This window comes from Glycine soja, chromosome 11 (genome assembly GCF_004193775.1).
Source record: "Glycine soja cultivar W05 chromosome 11, ASM419377v2, whole genome shotgun sequence".
Classification (NCBI taxonomy): Eukaryota; Viridiplantae; Streptophyta; class Magnoliopsida; order Fabales; family Fabaceae; genus Glycine; species Glycine soja.
Window position 1 is genome coordinate 9,452,045 of NC_041012.1, and position 21,758 is coordinate 9,473,802.

At 31.3% G+C, this 21,758-nt stretch overlaps 4 protein-coding genes across 7 annotated transcripts; 1 reads left to right on the plus strand and 3 right to left on the minus strand.

The window, feature by feature from the left end:
- Positions 1 to 734: 734 nt before the first annotated feature.
- LOC114373434 (B3 domain-containing transcription factor VRN1-like) lies at positions 735 to 4,522 on the minus strand. 3 transcript variants are annotated; one of them, XM_028330895.1, is made up of 4 exons: positions 4,472 to 4,522; positions 1,956 to 2,631; positions 1,660 to 1,859; positions 735 to 1,562 (listed from the first exon to the last, which is right to left on the minus strand). In XM_028330895.1, exons 1-4 carry the CDS (start codon positions 4,508 to 4,510, stop codon positions 1,206 to 1,208), a joined length of 1,272 nt encoding a protein of 423 aa, XP_028186696.1. In that variant the 5' UTR covers positions 4,511 to 4,522; the 3' UTR covers positions 735 to 1,205. The 3 variants fall into 3 exon arrangements, with proteins under 3 accessions (XP_028186696.1, XP_028186697.1, XP_028186695.1); XM_028330896.1 differs by lacking the exon at positions 4,472 to 4,522 and adding an exon at positions 4,265 to 4,390; XM_028330894.1 differs by lacking the exon at positions 4,472 to 4,522 and adding an exon at positions 3,911 to 4,238.
- A 2,758-nt stretch (positions 4,523 to 7,280) lies between these two features.
- On the minus strand, positions 7,281 to 10,499 carry LOC114373433 (putative B3 domain-containing protein Os03g0621600). 2 transcript variants are annotated; one of them, XM_028330891.1, is made up of 7 exons: positions 10,280 to 10,499; positions 9,814 to 10,111; positions 9,543 to 9,707; positions 9,029 to 9,193; positions 8,574 to 8,687; positions 8,215 to 8,381; positions 7,281 to 7,782 (listed from the first exon to the last, which is right to left on the minus strand). In XM_028330891.1, the coding sequence occupies exons 1-7, from the start codon at positions 10,409 to 10,411 to the stop codon at positions 7,519 to 7,521; spliced, it is 1,305 nt and encodes a 434-aa protein (XP_028186692.1). In that variant the 5' UTR covers positions 10,412 to 10,499; the 3' UTR covers positions 7,281 to 7,518. The 2 variants fall into 2 exon arrangements, with proteins under 2 accessions (XP_028186692.1, XP_028186694.1); XM_028330893.1 differs by lacking the exon at positions 9,029 to 9,193 and having other exon boundaries at positions 10,280 to 10,496.
- A 5,183-nt stretch (positions 10,500 to 15,682) lies between these two features.
- On the minus strand, positions 15,683 to 18,016 carry LOC114373435 (B3 domain-containing protein Os11g0197600-like). The gene is made up of 5 exons (XM_028330897.1): positions 17,835 to 18,016; positions 17,388 to 17,685; positions 17,117 to 17,287; positions 16,367 to 16,536; positions 15,683 to 16,153 (listed from the first exon to the last, which is right to left on the minus strand). The coding sequence occupies exons 1-5, from the start codon at positions 17,955 to 17,957 to the stop codon at positions 15,902 to 15,904; spliced, it is 1,014 nt and encodes a 337-aa protein (XP_028186698.1). The 5' UTR covers positions 17,958 to 18,016; the 3' UTR covers positions 15,683 to 15,901.
- Positions 18,017 to 19,998: 1,982 nt separating this feature from the next.
- Positions 19,999 to 21,645, plus strand: LOC114373437. The gene is made up of 3 exons (XM_028330899.1): positions 19,999 to 20,449; positions 20,967 to 21,071; positions 21,165 to 21,645. The coding sequence occupies exons 1-3, from the start codon at positions 20,105 to 20,107 to the stop codon at positions 21,465 to 21,467; spliced, it is 753 nt and encodes a 250-aa protein (XP_028186700.1). The 5' UTR covers positions 19,999 to 20,104; the 3' UTR covers positions 21,468 to 21,645.
- Positions 21,646 to 21,758: the final 113 nt, after the last annotated feature.

Below are 21,758 nucleotides of genomic sequence, written 5' to 3' on the forward strand. Positions count from 1 at the left end.
TTATATATTTATTTTTCATAAGAAAACGTATGCTTTATTTGCTATCCAAAATGCAATGCAATAGAACATGTTTTAAGGCACTCACTAATTGGCAAGTTGGGTCAAAGCGTGGGTCCCTTGAAAGTGCAGAATCTATTAGGCTGAATTGCTATTTAATGGGATCTCATTTGTTAAAATATCAAAAACGTATTTAACAAGGTCATTAAAATGTTTAAGTTGCTTTACTTGTTCTCATTGTCAACATACGAGAGATTATGAGCAATCCCAGCTGATTTTTAACTATCTTCAAATGTATTTTTTTAAACTACCTTGAGTTAAATATAGACCCAAATTAATAATATAAAAATTACTTTCCATTAAATCTTTTTTATTCAAATAAAACCTTGATTAGTTACATTTACAAACTTAATCCGTACTTGATTAATAAAAAAATACACTTCAAAGTGCCAACATGCCGAGAATAATATAAAAATTACTTTCCATTAAATCTTTTTTATTCAAATAAAACCTTGGTTAGTTACATTTACAAACTTAATCCGTACTTGATTAATAAAAAAATACACTTCAAAGTGCCAACATGCCGATAAATTGATTTAAAAAAATAACTCCGAAAACCAATTACTTCTTTTGCATCCCAGAGAATGGAATTTCTACTGTTATAAAACATTATATAGTAGAGTGGCATTCGCTTGCATGAATTGAAAGAATTATGGTAACCAAAATTACACAATTGATGGCCTTTAAAGATAATGTTACAGTAATTTAATTTTGTGATGAAAAATAAAAAAGTAAAAGAGCCTATTGTTATTGTCGCCTAATATCCATGTATCCATCCATCCATATCATAGAAAAGATGAACATGAAAGGGAATTATTAGACACAGCTTACTAGTTACTTCCAGCAATCAACAAAAACCGTGAACCGAGTTGTCAGGCAGAAGAAGCTATATAATTTATCTTCAAACAGAAAAAAAAAAAAAAATTAAAACCAAGATACACAATAGGACAAGCATTGACTCGGTTCCTAATCAGCTAGATTGAACAATCTATTTACAACCCAAGTCAAAAGGGAAAGAAAAGGTATAAAAACTATAACTATGTTCCACTCAAGTCACCCTGAAATTTTGGACAGAAAAAGCATCTAAGTTCCACACAGAAGCAAGGGGTTATTTTGATACAGTTGAGCTATCGAGAATGAACCTGCTGCTAATTTCTAACCATTTTAGTTGAAGTGAGGTGTTGCTGCAAGGGAGTGCTTAACAGTTTAGCTGAGGTCATGTTTTGGTTATGCTGCAAAGGAGGGCTCAACAGTCCCACATCCTCGGTAACATGAAAGATGGTAACTTGCAGCACTACTTCTTTCATTCTAAGCAGCTCAAACACACAGACATCACCTTCCCCTAAATTGTTCTCTAATGAAAATTCAAACCACCCCTGGCTTAACTTGGCTCTACCTCCTTTATAAAGGCAGCGAACCGGCCACTGTCTACCATTAGAGATCTGAAGTTTAATAAACCCTGAAACTCCATTCAAATGCTTCTCTGCAAAGCATGATGGCAGATACTGGAAAAAATAAAAAGATGAGTTTATATAGTATGCAAGATCAACTATTAAGCAAGAATGAAAAGGTATATATATAATGTTGAATTCAAGGGCTCACCATTATGCATCCCCTATATAAATATGAGGGCCGCAGGACAACTCGACAGAAAGGATTAGATGGTTCAAATGCTTTTGCTTCGTTGATGACCCTCTCTCTTTCTTCAGCTGTCACAGTTCTTTTTCTTGCAGAAGCACTTTCATAAAATCTAAAGCGCATTTCTACCTCCTCTTCGTGCCCAGCAGAGGGTTCCTGGCCATCTGCACTTTCACAAATTGTATTGTATTGATCATAAAATTCAATTTTAGATAATGAGATTATAGAAAGAAAACCAAGTCAAAAGATACTGCTAAGACCTGATTTTCGCTTCTTTCTTGTAGTTTTTTTCATCCTTTCCTCGATGGAAGCACGCAATTTCAATTCTTCAGTAGATCTTTTAAACTCGACTGCATTAAACTGAAGTCCTATGTCTCTGGTCAATCGATTATCTAGTGAATTGGCACTTCTTGAAGAATGGGCATTACCACCTTCTCCCCAGTTTATGCTATTAAGTTTAGATCCATTGAACAGATTCTGCAATGCTGGAGGTGTATTATAACTCTTTCCGGGCATCATTTTATCTACTGATCCAGCAAGAGCTTGATTTTGCAATGAACTGGGTGAAAGGTGGGAGGGTGATGAATCCGAGATTTCAATGGAATCTTCACCTTCCATTTCTTCAAAAAATTTAAGACAATTTGTGAAGTGAAGCCCTTCATTACTGCTTCGTGTGACTGATTGATAGTTTATCTCAGAAGTAGCCAAATTAAAAATATGGACATTGAAAGATGACTTTCCTTCGTATCTGAATACCAACAAGTATCCAACACCAATGGAATAGCGTTGAACAAACTCTTTCCAACCATCAAGGAAACAATACTTGTTGTCTGCTTTTTTCAATCCTACATGCCAGACACTACCATCAGGAACAGAGAGGGTAACAATTGGAGAGAGTTCACCCCCATATTTCCTCATAAAATTATCCGGAAGCCTCTGCAATTCATAAGTCAAGTTAGATTCCAAATATTGGTAATTGTTAGTAATACAAGACTGCAGAAGGAGTATTCCACTATATCAATGTTCTAAACACTAAGAACCAAACTTATCTGATGAAGACAATAGGCAGACTGCGCCCACTTCCATCACAATAAAATGCCCAATGCCCAATGCCCACGACCAAGTTAGAAGAATAATGTACAGATGATATTGTAAGTAAACATGGTTTGACATGTGTGTAAAACTCAATTTCAGATCCAAAACTAGACTAAATCTTGTAAGAAATTCTACTTTTAAGTAAGCCAACTTCAGAATAGTTGGAACTTTTCAATGCAACTAATGAAGCTCAAATGTCCAACATGGAATTAGACTCAATAAGAATTCTATACATAAATTTTAATATATTTGGGTTGCATGGATATGTGTCATTTCAAGTTTAAGTGCTTCCTGCATCAGTTCTAATGTATGTTGAGTGATACTTAAAAATCTCCACCAAAACAAAATAACATAGGTATATTAAAATCAGTTTGTATAGGGGAAAACACTGTTCCAATGCATGATAACTGTTTCATACTTACTGGAACCTGTGGCAAAAAAATTTGAAAGATCAGATCTCTAAAACCAAGCATTAAATTCATTTGTATTTATTAAGCATGCTATTTCTCAGAATTCCCTCTAGTTAAATCCTTATTTCTCATGCTGAAGAACCCCATCAACTCACTAGTCAACCAACAGAGTCTAGCAATCTTAAGAAAACAAAATATCTAGCAATTTTACATGAAGTTTTTCACTTAGGAACATAGACAAAACTGAATGGCCTATATGTGGGAGCACACTGTTGAAAAAAGACACCAAAATTAACCAACCACACTTTTTTGAATTCAAGTCCAGGAGTAATTTCAAGTGAGCTAACACTACTAAGTGTCTCTTCTAAAATCCTAAGACCTAGACCCCCAAAAGAAATTCTGATTTTTCTTCAGAACCACTCGACCTGTCTTCAGCAGTAAAAAAATTAAAAGCAGGCCAGTTATGAAATTAACATAACAAAGCCCAGGAATTTAAGTTCAGAACTCATACGTCCACTAGAAATAGTCTTTTTTTTTTACTCAAAAAAAATTATTATACGAACCATGTATTTCTCTTCCCAACCCTAACAGAACCCAGAATCATTATTTACCCCTTTCTTTCACTTTCACTCAAATTTCCCATATACCCAACAAATAACAAAGCCACTCCAAAAAAAGAAAGGGGGAAGAATGAAAGAAAATTTAGGTACCAGTTGTTGGTTGGGTTGGACAGTGGAGGGTAGAAGAAGCTTGTGGAAAGAAGGGTGCGGCATTTTCTTAGAGTGTCGGAAGGCAGAAAAAACCAAAACGTTAAAGCATTTGATGACCCTTTGATTCAAAGTTGAAAACTTTGGGTTTTACCTACTCAAATTCTTCACCTTTCAGATCTACTTCGCCAACACTCCCTATTCATTCTCCAGTCCCCACTCTTCTCTCTGCTTTTTGAGTCAAACAATGGTTTTTTTAAAACCTTTTTTAAAAAAAAAAAAAAAAAAACTTCAACTTGACATATACGAAAATGTTATTAAAAAGCTAGCGAGCCACGACTCGGTGAGTCACCTCACCTCAGACTCAAAGGCTTAAGCTTTCATTTCTTTTCCCAGTTTAGATTTTCTCGTTCCATTTCCAAAACCCCGTTTGTTTTGTTTTGGCTTTCAAGTTAGGAAATTGGAACAGAACAGATTGGGTTATTTCATTTCATTATATGTTGTGTTTGGTCCTATGAATATGATTCTCCGTAATGCGCAACAAATTAACACAAGACACGTTACCAATTGTAGAAAAAACACAGAGAGCCACGGCACCTCCATTTATAGGCATCCCTATAAAAGAAAAAAACGACAATGAGTTGCCTAGCCAAGTAATGTCATCAACGGAAAACGCATTATTTTCCTACCACATTGAATTTTCTGTCACAATTTGTATTACACTTGTGACTTGTGCTTAGTAAGTGAGTGGCCACAAACTTTGGGGAGACTGTCCTTCGTGTGCTGAGACTCAGAGACCACATCAATGACATCATAAGTTCGTTTTGCAGAGCTATACTAAGAAACAATTACAAATTATATATATATATATATATATATATATATATATATATATATATATATATATAATAATGACTAACAAATTAAAGCAAAGCACTCCATATGAAGATAATGTTATATTTTGTTTATATATTTTTATTACAGTACTTTATAATGAAAGCCTATATGTATTTAAATGGCAACAGTGGTTGATCGGTAAATTTTAAATATCTTAAATGTTTTTTTTAGCTTTGGAGCTTGTATTGATTCTGGTGAATTATTGAGACTGAACTTACCTAAAACTTTCTTAAACACCTCCCACTAAATGTATTTAAATGTCTTGGAAAGTAAGAAAGTTAGTAAAGAAATAATTTATAAAAGGATTTATTTATTTTCTTAAAAAAGTAACTTATACCTAAGATTATGTTTGAAATTTTGCATGAGTACATGTAAATATTCTTAAATGTTATGTTTAGTAAGTTTGTTCAAGTAGAATCATTAGTGTTTACGTGTAATTGATATTTTATTAAAAAAAGCTTTTAAGTGAATTATTAACTGAATTATTAGGATAATTTGTTGAATTATAAAGTATTGGTAAAATTAATTGTTAAACTATAAATGTAAAATGGCATAAAATAATAATACATGTTGTATGGTTTTTATAAACAAAAATATATTTTCAAGTAACTATGATTTGATTTTTGATTAATTTTGAAATTATTTTTTTTATAAATATTAAATATTTTATTAAAAATTAGATTAAACTAAAATAAAAATATAATTGAAATAAATTACTTGAATTTGAATTATATTACAATTAAAATATTCTAGTTAAATATTTTATGTATAGCCACGATTTAAATCATATTTTACTTTAGTTTCTTTTGGATATGATTGTAATATGCGTGTATATTATAGATAAAATGCGTTCGAAAGATAATAAATCAATTAATATAATATTTTAACAAATATTTAATTACAAATAATTAATTGGTCAAATTAGATTTTTTTAATTTAATATAAGTAAAATAACCTATCCTTGACTTTCAATTTGACAGTGTTTGGTTCATAATCTGTGATTGAAACTCAACACCTTTTGACAGTGTTTACTTCTATTTATTGAACGTCGGATTAGTATATACTTACCACTTTTTTTTGTCTTTTTCCTATATAAAGTGGGGGGTGAATTTTTTTTATCATATAGTTGAAATAGCTATTGAGATTAAATTTAATTTAAATAATTTTACTGTTCATATGCAATTATATAGTTAATGCTAATTTCTTTCACCTCTCCCTCTCTCCCTAATTTTATTCTTCAATATATGTGTTTTTTCAAAACCTTAAATGACTCCTTTGAGAATCTGTTAAAAAAGAAAACATTTTTTAGAATTCTAATAAAATTTTAAACAAACATTAGTTGTTTATTACCTTCTGCCGCGTTTTTTTTTATTCTTTTTAGTTAGGCCAACTTCATTTAGGTTTTTTCTTTGTACAGATTTTACGGCTTAAGAAACAGAAAATTTTCACACTTAGCAAGAGAATACTTAAAATCAAATAAATAAATAATTGAATAAATATGGTGTTAACATAACAAGAAAAGAGAGTCCCTATCCGATTACTATATATATAAAGATCCGCAATTATATATATATATATATATATATATATATAAAAGATATTGTAAGACTTTATTCGATTCTTTCCTTCCATATTTTTTTTAATATTAAAAAAAAATCTGCACAGTTAGGAAATGCAACTTTTTGCACGTGTCGGCAAGAGGAAAACTGATGGGGGACCACGAAAAATTGAAGATGGCATCCATTGGTAATTTCTAATTCCTAATATCTCATATTGATGGCAAAAGAGATTGAAAATACATGGAAAAGGATCACATCCATATGTAATTTCCTTGTTTTGTAAAGTTCTCTCACTCCACGATTTCTCTTTTTGCTGTTTCTGAGGGATGATTCTCTGAATAGTCTAAGATTTGCTCAAAGAATCATCTCCACAAATGACAATTGGCAAAGAACAAGGAAAAAAAAGCTACGCCTGCAAATGAATTTACTGTTACTCATGAAAAATCAAATTACCATACAATTAGTGAAATAAACAATTCACCCTTCAAGTGTAGGAACAAAAAACAACATTTGCGATACGTATTAATTGAATAGAAGTGTTTTATGAACAACAAATGAGAACAATTTGATTTTAGAGTGATTTTTAGATACGTATATACGAAAAGGATAAATTTCTCAATAAAAAAGAAGATAAAAAGTGAGAGATTAAAAACTATATGCAATGTCAGGTATCATATCAATTCTGTAATGTTCAAATAATGAAATGCTCAATTAAAATAGAAAGTGTTGAAATTATGAAATTTTAAATATAATGGGAGAAAATTGACAGGTAAGGAAATAGAGTAATTAATTCTGACTAAATAGAAAACAAATAACGAGGTAAGGAAATTTAGTAATTAATTCTAACTCTTAAGATAGCCATTTGAATATTTATTCAACAGAAAGAGTACTGCATAATAAGCTTAGGTTACTAGAGATGATCTAAGAAAGACATTTTAATATATATTCTAACAGAAAAAACAGAGTAGAATAAGCTTAGGTTTGTTGATATTTTGGCCTTATAATATAAGAACCAAAATGTAGCAGTTGAATGCACAAGCTAAAGCTAATAGTGGAGTGGTTCTATATGGATACACACTATTCTGTAATATAATTCATACTAACTGAGATCACTAGCATGACATAAATCAAATAAAGCTAGACACTGGATTCAAACTAATGTGGTGCACATCCGGTTCTGAATATGTGAACACTCCAATGGCCTTGTTCTTCTTCAACTTCAAAAATGCAAGTGTCACCTTTCATGAGCTTGTTATCACGAACGAATCTTTCCCATCCTCTCTTAAACGCAGCATACCATGTATTTCGATTTCTAAAATAATGCACTCGCACTTCCCAAGATTTTCCTTCCGAATTCCAAAGATAGATCTGTTCCAGTGCTTCAGGAATGTACTTTCTGGCAAACTCAGCAGCAATAAGCTGCATGCAAGATAATCCCAATTTATGTCACATTATTCTGTGTTCTAAAGGAGTGTGTGATGTGACTCAGATGAACATCCCTAACTGATTTGGTAGCATGTTTTAAATCGGTTTAATTACCATTTTAGTCTTTAATGTTCTTGAAGTTTAAAGCATAGTTACAATATTTTTAACCGTTTGGTATTCGACCTCAAGTGTCGTCTAACCCTCATCCTCGTTTGTCTCAATTGGCGTTTGACAACTTTGAACAGTGAGGACCAAAGGGTAAAAAATATTTACTATATGAACCAAAATGAAATGTTTAAAATTATAGAGATTAAAACCAAAAGTTGTTGTTGCAACAGTAGGTACCAAATGACTAAATAAACCTTTTAAATTTTAACATCTGAAATAAGAATGTCACTCAAATCTCGAAAATAAATTCATATTTACCAAGATGCACCGTTCCAAATTGCATTTTGTCAAAAGGTGCTTCCAATGAGGATTCCGAGAGGTAAAAGACTCGGCCAATTTACATGCTTCTGAACATTCAATATTAATTGAACTCTGAGGCTTTGGGAAGTCCTTAGAAAGTGAGGCTTTGTTGCTGAAAGGAAGATCTGTGACATACATAAAACAAAAATGTAAGAAATGAGATATTTTTGGGGGGTTAGGGGGAATGTAAAGGCCAAATCTCGAATGCTGTTTACATGTTCTTCCTTTCAAAACATTCGTTCAAATTGATTTTTTTTTTTTTTCACTTTTTGAGGCTGCAACCATGTTTATGTGCATATTTGAGACATCATTTTTACCTTCTTTGGAAGAATTCGATTCATGCAGGTGTGATGAACCGGCTGAAGTTTTTCTTTGCGTACTGTTATAATTATTTGTCCTCGCCCAACTTAGGGTGGCAACTCGTTCTTGTCCTGTTTTTTTTAAGACACACCCATTAGCAAGTTCGTTGTTGAAAGGCATATCTATTTATATTCATAAAACAAAAATTTAAGAAATGAGATATCTGCAATGTTGTTTATATTGGACTATTGCCATCAATATCTCTGTTATATTGGAGATTCGGAGCAATTCAAATTAAAGTTTTTGTATCAATTTAAATTCATCTTTAATTCAAGTTATAGATAGCTTAGAAGTTTGCTAGTCCTGTGTATCTTTTAATATCTCTTGTACATCCACAGTTAAATTGAATAAAACCCTAATCATTCATCTCTTGTAACCACATTTCTGTGTATGTTTGAGACATCATATTTACCTTCTTGACAAGATTTGGATTCATTGAGGTTTGATGATCTGGCAGAAGTTTTTCTTTGTTTAATCTTATTTGGCCTCAAAAAACTTGGGGTGGCAGCTTGTTCTTGTCTTGTTTTCTTTATCTCACATCCTTTAGAAAGTGTGCCTTTGTTGCTGGAAGGCAGATCTATTTACATACATAAAACCAAAATTTATGAAATAGGTTTTTAGGGGAGAGGGGGAAATATAAAGGCCAATCTGTAATTCTGTTTACATGTTCTTCCTTTCAAAACATTTTTGTCAAATCGAATTTGTCACTTTGAGGCTGGAATTACCATTTGTATGTATTTTTTTATTAACAAGAATCATAATTATTCAATTCAAGACTTAGTCACACTTAAGACTCCTCATTTCTCTCTAAGAATATATTCGGCAGGAATTGAACTTAAGTTCTTTCCTACAAACTCAAAGTGCATTGTCAATTAGGCTATATTCATTGGTAACTTGTATGTATATGTTTGAGAAAACATATTTACCTTTTTTGTAAGAGTTCGATTCATGGAGGTGTGATGAACCGACAAAAGTTTTTCTTTGCTTGCTCTTGTTTGTCCTCGCCAAACTTGGGGCAGAAGCTTGTTCTTGTCTTGTTTTCTTTATCTCACATCCATCAGAAATTGAGGCTTTGTTGCTGAAAGGCAGATCTATTTACAAATATGAAACAAAAATTTAAGAAATGAGATATCTTTTGTGGGGAAAAAGGGGAACATAAAGCCCAAATCTGCAATCTCTCCACCAATCCATTCTCACCAAAAAATTGAGGGGTAGCAGCTTGTTCTTCTCTTGCTTCTTTGCGGCATAGCCTCTCCAATCCATTCCCACCAAAAATTTGAACATAGAAGCAGTTTCCTCCATGATATGTAAAAAGCAAGAACTCATCAAGCACCACTGAATTGTCTTTCAGAAATTGTGACCAACCATTGTCCATATACACGTTATTTCCTTTCTTCAAAATAGTTACTTGCCACTTATCACCAGAAGGGCCTATAAGAACTGAATTACTCCACAAGTCTTTATTCAAATGCTTCAGAAACTCCTCTGGGACTTTCTGCAAGTTATGACAAAGAACACTAGGCTTGAAACAAGTTTTGATGACAAAAAAATTCATTTTCTGAACTAGTTTCTCAGCATCCAAAGAAAGGGAAGTATAAACAACAAAAACAACGTAGCATGAGATGAATGAGAGAACAACATAAAGAAAACAAGAATTAATCACCAGTTGCTTGGTGTTCTTGATGGTAGTGAAGAAAACTGCAGGGTTGTCCTGATGATAATCCATCTTCCACCTCTCTCTGTTGTTTCCTTGCAAGATTAATAAATCATTGGAATGAAATGAAAAGTCTCTCATTCGTTGTCATAGGGGCCATTGTGACAGAGAACATAGACTGAAATAGAAATTGAAATGATAAAGGTTCATATATGGTGCACGCACAAAACTGGTAATGGTAGGAACTAGTGAGCGGTTAATATTAATGTTGAGAAAAATAAGAAAACCATACACGTACATGCATGTCGGTAGACAACTAGTTGAAAAAGGGTTAGAAAAGAGAATAATATAAATATATGATATTATATGACAAGAAAGGAGAGATAAAAAAATAAAAAAATATATAATTTAATACTAATAAGGAAATCTTCAACAAGATATTTAAATTAGTTTTTAGTTATTTTAATAGCACAAAAAATTGTTTGATTATTCAGTAAATATTTTTTTAATAATTTTTAGTATTTTTTGAAACGTTACTTCAAGTAATATTTTTTAAAATAATAATTTCTAGTTTTTAGTTTTTTATATTTTCTTTTATTTTTATCTGTATTTATCAATTTTTTTTACTATTCTTTTTAAATAAATAATAATTTTATTACTTTTCTATTATTTTATATTCTTTAAATTCTTCAATAATTAATTTTATGGAACACCTATAATTTAATAAAATAAAATTTGTCATTTTCAGCTATTAATTTCCAAATTTTCTCTATAAATAATTTTTCAGTTAGTTTTACCTAATATAGCCTAATTATTAAAAATATTTTAAAGTAACTACATTAAAAAAAGGTAAAATAGACTTGAACATAAATATAATATTCCTTACTATTAATGCAGTCTCTGTATAAATATATAAGTAAACAATTTTTATACTTGGTATTAGTTATTGTATTTATTTAATTTGATTTATAAATATGTTTAGTAAAAGGCCATGGTAGTTTTACCGGTAGCTATATTAAAAAACAGAAGAAGCATATATGAAGAAGAATGAATTGTGGTGATGATAATCCATCAGCCACATTTTCCTGTTGTTTTCCTTGCACAAGCGTAAAGCATTTGGGATGAAATGAAAATTAAGTCTCTCATTGTCATTGTCATGACTCATGGGGACCAGTGTGACAGAGGAACATAAAGTCATGAACAGAAATAGAATATTGGAATCAACTGGTCCAAGAACGAAAATGGTAATGACTAGTGGTTGCTACTCGTGATATTCAAGTGTCACAGTTCAAACTCCTAATCTAGAAGAATTTAAAACATTAATTACAATAGAGGAAAACTTTAATAAGATGATATCTTTTTTAAGAAAATAATTAAATATTGTATATACTTATAATAATGAGTATTAAAAATATTTAGTAAAAATGCTAATTATTAAATATCATTTAAAAAATTTAAAAACAAACAAATAATAGTCACTATCATATAATATATTCTTTTGAAAAAGTATCGTATACTATTAACTACCAAACGTATTTTTTTATTATATATAATTCATTTATACTTAAAAGTTAAAATATCTCATTTTAAAATTACTTAATGATAAAATATTTTTACTACTTTCATGAAAAATATTTTAAAATAAGTAATATTTTAAAATATTTAATATTAACTATCAAGTACAAAACTTCAATTATATAAATACATATATAATATTATTATAAAATAAATTTGTTTATATTTATATTTATGTCTACGATAAAACATGTATTTTAGTAAAAGTATTAATTTATAATTTAATTTTACTTAATTAAATTCACTAATTTATTAGTTTTCATTGGCACATGTCAGTGTAATATAAGACTCTATTATATTTATATGAGTGAGAAATAATATATTGAATAGGAGAGTTCATATTTGAGTTGTATCGTGTGCAAAATTCTCTTGAAATAATGACATACAGGCATTGCAAGCAAGATTATTGGTAATCACTTTTAATATTTTTTCATAACTTCAAAATAATTAAAAGCTGAAAACAATAAAAAAAAATTAGATTGAAATAAAAAAATATATTTTGAATAACTTCTCATAATTTATGTTTTTTTAAAAGTGACTTTTATGAGTATAAAAAATTATAACCACTAAATCATTTTAGGATAAACAATCATTTCCATCTCTGAATGTGTAGAGGGTGAAAAAATTCATACCCGAAAGATGAAAATTCAAATTTTAGTCCCCAAAAGTGAAAAAAGTGCAACAAATCTAATCATATGTTAACTTCTACCCGTTAGCGTTAATGAAAAAATTCACGTGACACATTCAAAGATGAATTTGTGAGTACTCTACACATTCATGCATGAAAATGACTATGCTATTTACCCAAAATATAATTTAATCGTTCTCTTCCTCATTTTTTAATCATTGCAAGCATAACATTAAAATAAGTGCTTAAAAAATAAGAAAACAAGCATAATTTAAAACAAACATAATAGTAAGGATAATATTAATTAATAAATATAATTTGTCTATTGCTCTAAAATTTCTAATGTTATGCTTATTAATCAATATTATGCTTATTTTCTAAAACAAACATAATATGTTTGTTCTAACTTATGTTTGTTTTCATTTTTTTAATTGTTTATTGTAATGTTATGTTTGCAATGATTAAAAAAGGGAGAAGATGAAGATAAAATTATATTTTGGATAAATAGATATTTTCATCCCTGAATGTCTAGAGTGTTGACAAATTCGTCCCTGAATATGTCACATAGGCTATTTTGTAACATCATATTTTTCGTCAAATAAATTAAAAAGAATTTTATTTAAAAATAAATGGAGTTTTAGGAAAATAATGAGTTTTTGTAATTAAATAAATAAGGAGAAATAATTTTATTAATTAAAATAATGATTTCATATTAGGTCAGTTTTTGCATTTACGATACGTCTCTATGTTTTCTCTTCCTCTTAAATTCATTTTCCTTTCTCCTTCTCCCAAAAACTCTATCTTTTCCCATATGCACTCAAATATAATCCAGTAAAACTACGATCCTTGATTTGTTAACCGTTAAACAGTAGGTTTGGAACTCATTTTCGCACATTCCCACCGTTGGGATATGCGAAATAATGTATGTGGTGAGAGAAGTGTCCCCACGTGGATTATTTTTTTCCCGTATACACTCAAACCTGTTCTATTAAAACTATGATTTTGGACTCGTTAACCGTTGGATCATCGTGAAATTTGAACACCAGGTTCGGAACTAATTAATGAAAATCCCCAATATTGGGATTTGTGAAATAATTTATGTAGTGAAGGAAATATTTCTTGCATAGGGACAGTGAAATGGAAGCTTCAATCCTTTTTCCTTCTCTTTAATTCTTGAAAACCCTAGCAGAACAATCAGAGGAAAAAACTTAAGGAATCTTAGGGAATTGCTATAGATGCCGCTATCGCTGTCGGACGACACATGTGAACCCACTTAGAGGTAAGGTATGAGTTTATTGGAATTGAGGTTAAAATGAACATGTGTAGAGATCCTTAGATGATCAAATTGAGATTTATTTTGGGATATTTACTTTATTATAATTCTGTCTTTACGATTATAACTATGAGATTATTATGTTTGACGGACCAATTGATGCCCTGATGCGAATTAATTGATATCATTGAGTGCTCTTAGTGTTTTTGTGTTTTTGACCTATGATTTTGATTCATTTGATTTTGATATGATTATGGGAAATTGTTTGAGGGATTTAATCATATGAACATAACATATTAATATTATTATTGTGTGACATGTATATGATGTATGAGGTGTGATAACGTGTTGTCTTAGGATTATGGAAGTGTGATGAACTGTGTGTAAGTGATAAGTTGAGTATGTGTTAAATTGTGAGATCACACATGTATTCAGATTTTGTGTGCATTGAGTTGTGAATTATGAACCATACAATCACACGACTGTAAGACCCTTTAAGGGCAATGAGTTAATACGCGACGAGTATTATGATGAGATCCATTGTAAGAACCCAACGAGTTTAATCACTTTGAGGCGCGACAAGTTAAAATTATTTTGAGAACAATTGAGGAGTCGTGTGCTTTGTACAATTCATAGATAGAGTTTGGGTGCTAAAATTTTTTATGGGTTGGACCTGAAGGGAGAGGCCCTGACAGACTTGTCGGAGTCTAAGCCTTGGGGGTAAATGCACCCGGTTTGAATGCTCCTTTAATTTTGCATCGATCCCACATGGTCAGAGCATTCTCGCAAAACAGCGTGACCCTGACTGGTCTCCCTATGATTTTACCTAGTGAGAGTGATCTGACTTATTAGTGTGTGGTCTGTCTTGTCATGTACTCCTAAGCGTCCGACGAGGTTTTTCACTAACATGATATCACATTGCATATAAGATTGAGTCTTAATATATTTGTTGCATAACGATTGTGTATTGATCGATATTGATTGGTTGAGTGATATTGTGTTTTGATCCTTGAGTACGTGAATAATGTGAAAATGAATGAGACGTGTTATATTGAGATGTGATGTTACGCGACAAGTGGTGGAATGACGTGAGTTATGTTTAAGTAAGTTCTATTTCATTTATATAATATGTATATCTGCATGTCCCATTTCTCTCTATTAGTTAGGAATGTGATAACTCACTCCCCACGTGTTGTTTGTGTTTGGATCCTGCGATGATCTCAAACATTGTGTTCATGGGAACAGATGATTAGGTGGATTGTTTTAAGGAACCATATGCTGAAGGATGTGAAGATACAATGCTCTGATAGGATGTGACATTGAACATGGATTTCTATTTTAATTGCATGATATTCCGAACATGTTAATTTACTTTATTTTATTTTGCTGCTTAACGTGAGTTCTTTTCTAAACTTGAACGACCTTGTTTTGACCTGAAAATGTTTTTGATAAGTTTTATTTGGTAACAATAAAGTGAAAGTGAACATTTTACCCACGTGAACTCTTTTATGCTTAAAAAAAATAAAATCTCATTCTATTTAATTTCATATTTTCATGTATTTTATTATATAAATATGTATATCGGGGTAGAGGGTGTCACATCTTTCATTAACACTAACAGACAAAAGTTAACGGATGAATGAATTTGTCGCACTTTTTTCACTTTTGGAAACTAAAATTTGAATTTTCATCTCTCGGGAACGAATTTGTCAGCGCTCTACACATCCAGAAACGAAAATGATTATTTACCCATTATTTTTACCTCAAAATAACTTCTTTTTTTAATTTGTAATAAACAGGGCCATAAAAAATATAGACGGTTGAGTATATTCCAATAGAAACAGTGTAGAATAAGCTTAGGTTAATTAATTCTAGAGATAATCTAAGATAGACATTTTAATAGATTCAAAGAGAAACAGTGTAGAATAAGCTAAGGTTTGTTCATATTCTAGTTGGCCTTATAATATACTAGTAACTACCAAATTGTAGTGTAGTTGAGAGCACGCAGCTAAAGCTAATTAATTGCTAAAAGATAAATGGTACTAATGTCTAAGAGTGGGCTGTTTCTATATGGATACACACCATTAATTCTGTAATACAATTCCTACCAACTGAGATCAATAACATGCCATAAATGTAATAAAGCTCAGGTTTGTCAGACACTGGTTCTGAATATGTGAACGCTCATATGATTTTCGTCTTCAAGTTCAAAAATGCAAGTGTCACCTTTCATGAGCTTGTTATCACGAACGAATTTTCCCCATCCTGTCGTAAACCGAGTATACCTTTTATTTTGATATCTTAAACAAGTCACTTCCACTTCCCAAAATTTTCCTTCCGAATTCCATAGAATGATCTGTTTCACTACTTCAGGAATGTACTTACATGCAAACTGAGTAGCAATGTGCTGCATGCAAATATAAACCTCAATTTATATCACATTATTCTGTGTTCTAAATGAAACTGCGACTTAAGAGTGTGTGATGTGACTTATAGATAAACACTCCCAACTGACATTTGAATCAAGAAAAATGATTTGGTTTTGTATTTTAAATTTTAACATATGAAATAAGCATGTCAATATATTCTAGTTACACTAATGCAGAAAAGTCATATGTACCAATGTGCAATGATCTTCCACATTGCATTTTGTCATGAGGTGCTTCCAATGAGGATTGCGAGAGGTAAAGGACTCGGCCAATTTGCATGCTTCTGAAGTTTCAAATTTGATTGAACTCAGAGGCTTTGGGAAGTCCTTAGAAAGTAAGGCTTTGTTGCTGAAAGGCAGATCTATTACATACACAACAAAAAGTTAAGAAATGATATATATTTGGGGTTAGAGGGAATATTAAGGTCAGATCTGTAATGTTGTTTACATGTTCTTCTGTTCAAAACATTTGGTCAAACCAATATTTGCCTTTTTTTGAGATTGTAACCACATTTATGTGTGTGTTTGAGACATCATATTTAACAAAAACTAACAATACTAACTACTAATAAAAAATAAAAAAACTTTTCTGATAAGACTTTGATTCATGGAGGTGTGATGAACCGAAAAAAGTTTTTCTTTGCTTGTACTTGCTTGTCCTCATCAAACTTGGGGTGGGAATTTGTTTCTGTATTGTTTTCTTTGTGTTGCATCCATTAGAAAGTGTGTCTTTGTTGCTGAAAAACAGATCTATTTACAGAAAACAGAAATTTAAGAAATGAGATATTTTGGGGGTTAGGAGGAATATAAAGGCCAAATCCACATACAATGTTGTTTACATGTTCTTCATTTCAAAACATTTAATCAAATCAAATTTTTATTTGAGGTTGTAACAGCATATTTATGTACATGTAATGTGTATGTTTGAGACAGTATATTTACCTTCTTGGCACGACGACTTCGATTCATGGTGAAGAAATGAACCAGCAGAAGTTTTTCTTTGTTTACTCTTGTTTGTTATCCTTACCAAACTTGGGGTGGAAGCTTGTTCTTGACTTGTTTTCTTTATCTCACATCCATCAGAAATTAAGGCTTTGTTGCTAAAAGTCAGATCTATTTAAGAACATGAAAGAAAAATTTAAGAAATGAGATATTTTTTTGGTGAAGGGGGAATATAAAGGCCAAATCTGCAATCTCTCTAATCCATTCTCACCTAAAAATTGAGGGGTGACAGCTTGTTCTTGTCTTGTTTCTTTGAGGCATAGCCTCTCCAATCCATTCCCACAAAAAATTTGAACATAGAAGCAGTTTCCTCCATGATATGTGAAAAGCAAGAACTCATCAAGCACCACTGAGTTGTCTTTCAGAAATTGTGACCAACCATTGTTCATATAGACGTTATTTCCTTTCTTCAAAATAGTTACTTGCCACTTATCACCAGAAGGGCCTATAAGAACTGCATTACTAGACAAGTCTTCATTCAAATGTTTCAGAAACTCCTCTGGGACTTTCTGCAAGTTATGACTAAAAATTCATTTTCTGAACTAGTTTCTCAGCATCCAAAGAAAGGGAAACATTAATATTTTCTCAGTATGAAAAATAAAACAATGTAGCATGAGATCAATGAGAGAACAGCATGAAGAAAAGAAGAATTAATCACCAGTAGCTTGGTGTTGTTGATGATAGTGAAGAAGACTGCAGGGTTGTCCTGATGATAATCCATGTTGTTTTCGTGTAATGAAAAGTCTCCCATTGTGATAGTGATAGAGGAGCAATGGAACATATATAGACGGAAATAGGAATTGGAATGATACTTGATAAAGCTACATATATGCTCCAGTTCACGCACAAAACTGGTAATGGTAGTAAGTGGTTATTTAGTTTAACAAAAAGAGAAAATCAAACATGTACAATTGTACATAGCATGTTAGTGGCATGCAATGAGTGAGAAATATAAATATTATATACTGTATGATATTATTCAATAAGAAAGCAGACATAATAATAATAGTAATAATAATTAATATTAATAATAATAATGATGATAAATAAATAAATAGGATTATGGGTATGAAGGAGAATGAAGCGTTTGCACTATCAATCTGCTACCTCTCCCTGATTTTTCCTTGCACAAGAGTAAAGCATTTAATTAAAGTGTTTGGTTGTCATACACATAGGATCCTGCAGTGTGACAGAGACAGAGACAGAGACGGAAATAGAATTCTGGAATCATAAAGGTAATGATGCACCAACAAAAATGGTAATGGTCAGCGTACTTTTTGTGTGGTTTCTACTTGTGATTCAAGTTTCCAAGTCAAAACTCCTAATCTAGAAGAATTAATAACATTAATTACAATTTCAGATAAAAATGTTTAATAACAATGGATTTTTTCGATAATTTAATAATAATTTTAATTATTAAATATTGTTTAAAAGTCTATTAAAAACAAACAAACGATAATAAATATTATAACTTAATATTAACTATCAAAAACATTAACTTTCAAATATAAAAATTTAATTACATAAATACATAAATATTATGATAAAATATTTTTTTTCTCTCTCTATATATATATTGTTATTTCAAATGAATTATTTTAAAGTAACTAAAAGGAAAATAGTCTAACATAAATATCATTATAATATTCATTACTATAAAATAAAATAAAATTAGGAATTCATAATTATTAATTAATGTTCTCAATTAAGTATGAATTATTATATTTCTTTAAATTTATTTTATATCGTGGACAAATCAATAAATAAGAAAATGAAAACCCGTGTGAGCTTTGCTTAGTACGGGAAGGCAAAAATAAAGAAAGGCACGATACTAATGTCTAGAAGCAAAACTCATGTGCATGATATGATCTGACAATAGATGATATGATATGATAGATTTTTTATTTTTTATTTTGTGGGTAGCAGGAGCCAAACCAAAACCCCAAAGATGGTATGAGAGATGTGAAGAATGTAATGAAGGAATAAAATGAAATCCGGTCATGATTGGTCTTCTGCCTCATTTGAAAATTGAAATGATGGAATTAGGTATTATTGTTTTGCCATGTTTTAATAAAATAAGAGATGGGAGAAAGTTTTGAAATTTAAACTGAAAAGAAAATAAAAAATAAATAAATTTGTTTTTAAAAACAAATTTTCTCTATTTTTTATTTTTCAATTAAATAAAAAATATTATTATTGTAATTTTTAATTGTTTTCTTCTCGTTCAAATATAGCATAAGCTACAAATTCACAAGGCCCTCGTCAATGTAAATTGAAGTATACAACGAAAATTATTTAATGCATTTTCAGCCCAATCAGGAAAAAAACAAACAAATTTCACATCCTCTATATTTATGTAGGCTTCTTATATAAAAAAAAAAATAATTATGCATGCTTTTGGTACGGAAAAATTTGTTATGGTTTTTTTCCCTAGAAATTGGCCTTTCCAATTCCATGTGGCAAACAGATTTTTTTTTTTATTTCTCGTAAAATCCAGCCTCCATAACTGCTTCTGAAACAAGTTGGCCACCATATCCCACCTGGATCAGTTAACCTTTTTCTATGTCTTGGAATCACAGACACGCCAACCTTCAGCTTCAATCTCTTTAACATTCTTAAAATACAAAACTCGTATATCTTGATTTTTTAGGTATGCAGATCGATTCCTTGCTTCGTAAGTAACTAATTATTATTTTTTCATTCCTCTTATTTAAATACATTTTCACATTGTTACTGTTTAATTTAATTTATATCATACTCTATTCGGGATTAATGTGCCACGTACAAATCCTTAACTCACGAACATTGGTACACGTTCATTTCATTCTTATAAACAAAATGCAAACATTGGCATTGACACCACTTTGTTTCTATCACCACATAGATTGTTCTATTCTGTCACACACGTGTTGACCCATTGCTTAGAAAATGATCATGCTTTTGAAGATGGATGAAGTTTTTGCCATGTCCAAGATGAGGAAAGCAGATTTGGTGAAACGGGTGGTGATCATTGCCGTGATGGCTATTGCAGATGCAGCTGATACAAATGATGTTTATAGTCCATGTCTTGATGCTAAAGTTCAGAGAGGAGATGGTTTTACATTCGGTATTGCATTTTCAGACAAGGAATTTTTCTCCCAAGGTAATGGTCCGCAGCTTTCGCCTTGCGACAAACGCCTAGACCTCGCAAACAAAGGAGCACAGCTTTCTGTTTTCAGGCCGACGGTTGATGAGATCTCACTGCTCACCATCAACAGGAGCATCGTAAACGCGGTATACGTAATTTTATGTTTGTCATGATTCAAAATTGAATGTTTTGTATTGGATAGGATATGTTCTCAGCAAGATTCATTTGAATGATATGTTTGATATTTGACTTGATTTATAAGGCTTTACCACTTTCTCTTTTCTAGTCCCTTTCATTATCATGTGCTGTGGTAACTGCATCAAGTCAGTCATGGGGCATTGCATTAGATAATGACATCAGACATATTCAGTTTGTTAAGTTCTGATTGATAGCAGTTTATTATTGAGACTGTCGGTTAGATAATCAATTTTTCATGTGTTAATGATAGCAAGGAAGAACCTTAGGTCATTTTGTGATTGATTTTAGGTGACTTTCAACTGGTATACAATATTCCCTGGCATAAGTTAGAAGAATTCCTAGAAGTTTTGATGATATTTATGGTTTCTGCTTTGTTATGATTTCAAAGCTGAATGCTCCTGTAGCTACATATTCTTTAGCAAAATTTTGGTTGCTAGTTCTCTATTAACTTTTTGAGTTTATCAGGGCAAAGATGCATATATGGTTGCATTTGCTGGGCAGAAATATGCAGCAAGGTCACTACCTATTATGTTTGCTGACAACAGTCACACGATTACTAGTTTCACTTTGGTAAACTCAATTGACATGCTCAAGCTTCGCTTCTCTAGGAATGTGATTTCCTTTAGGACCAAATTTTGAATCTGAATGTTGATTGGCTAACAGGTTCTTGAATTTCAAGAGGGAACCCTTCAAAACTTGTATTGGAAGAGTTTTGGTTGTAATGCATGTCCTAGTGGAAGCATTTGCCTGAACAATCAAGACTGTGCAGTTCCAAACACAGAGTGTCAAAAGAATGGGGGGAGTGCCTGCAACTTGGGAATACAGTTGGCATTCTCAGGGACTGACAAGAATCTCGATGCTCTTAATTCTTGGTATGAAGCGCAAAATCTACGGCAGTACTCCCTCTATGGTCTATTCTCCAATCTTCGTGACTCCATCATCGGGCCATATGAAAATCTCTTTTAAGTCTACATATTTCCAGGTTGTATGCATGGGAGGGAGACTGTACCCATTTGACTGTTATTTGTGAGTTTAAATGTCTTTCATCTTCACATTCAAAATCCCCAACAACTTGTCTATTTCTGTTTAGTCTGAAGTTATTGACTGAGGTTTTTCCACTTAACAAGACATGTAATTGTGTTGATCCTACAGTGAGGAAATCACGGTATGCAAAATCACATAGGTACATTAAATTGAGCGAAACACTCACAATGACATAAAAAAATGTAGGTCATCAGTCCCCAATTAAAAGGCTAT

Coding starts and splice junctions, on each gene's coding strand:
- LOC114373435 (XM_028330897.1), bottom strand. CDS start 17,957: ATGTTCCATTGCTCCTCTATCACTATCACAATGGGAGACTTTTCATTA. Junction 17,686..17,834: donor TCAACAACACCAAGCTACTG/GTGATTAATTCT, acceptor CATAACTTGCAG/AAAGTCCCAGAGGAGTTTCT. Junction 16,537..17,116: donor GAAGTCGTCGTGCCAAGAAG/GTAAATATACTG, acceptor TGTATGTAATAG/ATCTGCCTTTCAGCAACAAA.
- LOC114373437 (XM_028330899.1), top strand. CDS start 20,105: ATGATCATGCTTTTGAAGATGGATGAAGTTTTTGCCATGTCCAAGATG. Junction 20,450..20,966: donor ACAGGAGCATCGTAAACGCG/GTATACGTAATT, acceptor TGAGTTTATCAG/GGCAAAGATGCATATATGGT. Junction 21,072..21,164: donor CGATTACTAGTTTCACTTTG/GTAAACTCAATT, acceptor ATTGGCTAACAG/GTTCTTGAATTTCAAGAGGG.
- LOC114373434 (XM_028330894.1), bottom strand. CDS start 3,973: ATGCCGCACCCTTCTTTCCACAAGCTTCTTCTACCCTCCACTGTCCAA. Junction 2,632..3,910: donor TCCAACCCAACCAACAACTG/GTACCTAAATTT, acceptor TATGAATTGCAG/AGGCTTCCGGATAATTTTAT. Junction 1,563..1,659: donor TATATAGGGGATGCATAATG/GTGAGCCCTTGA, acceptor TATTTTTTCCAG/TATCTGCCATCATGCTTTGC.
- LOC114373433 (XM_028330891.1), bottom strand. CDS start 10,411: ATGAGAGACTTTTCATTTCATTCCAATGATTTATTAATCTTGCAAGGA. Junction 8,382..8,573: donor ATCGAATTCTTCCAAAGAAG/GTAAAAATGATG, acceptor TGTATGTCACAG/ATCTTCCTTTCAGCAACAAA. Junction 7,783..8,214: donor ATTTGGAACGGTGCATCTTG/GTAAATATGAAT, acceptor TCTTGCATGCAG/CTTATTGCTGCTGAGTTTGC.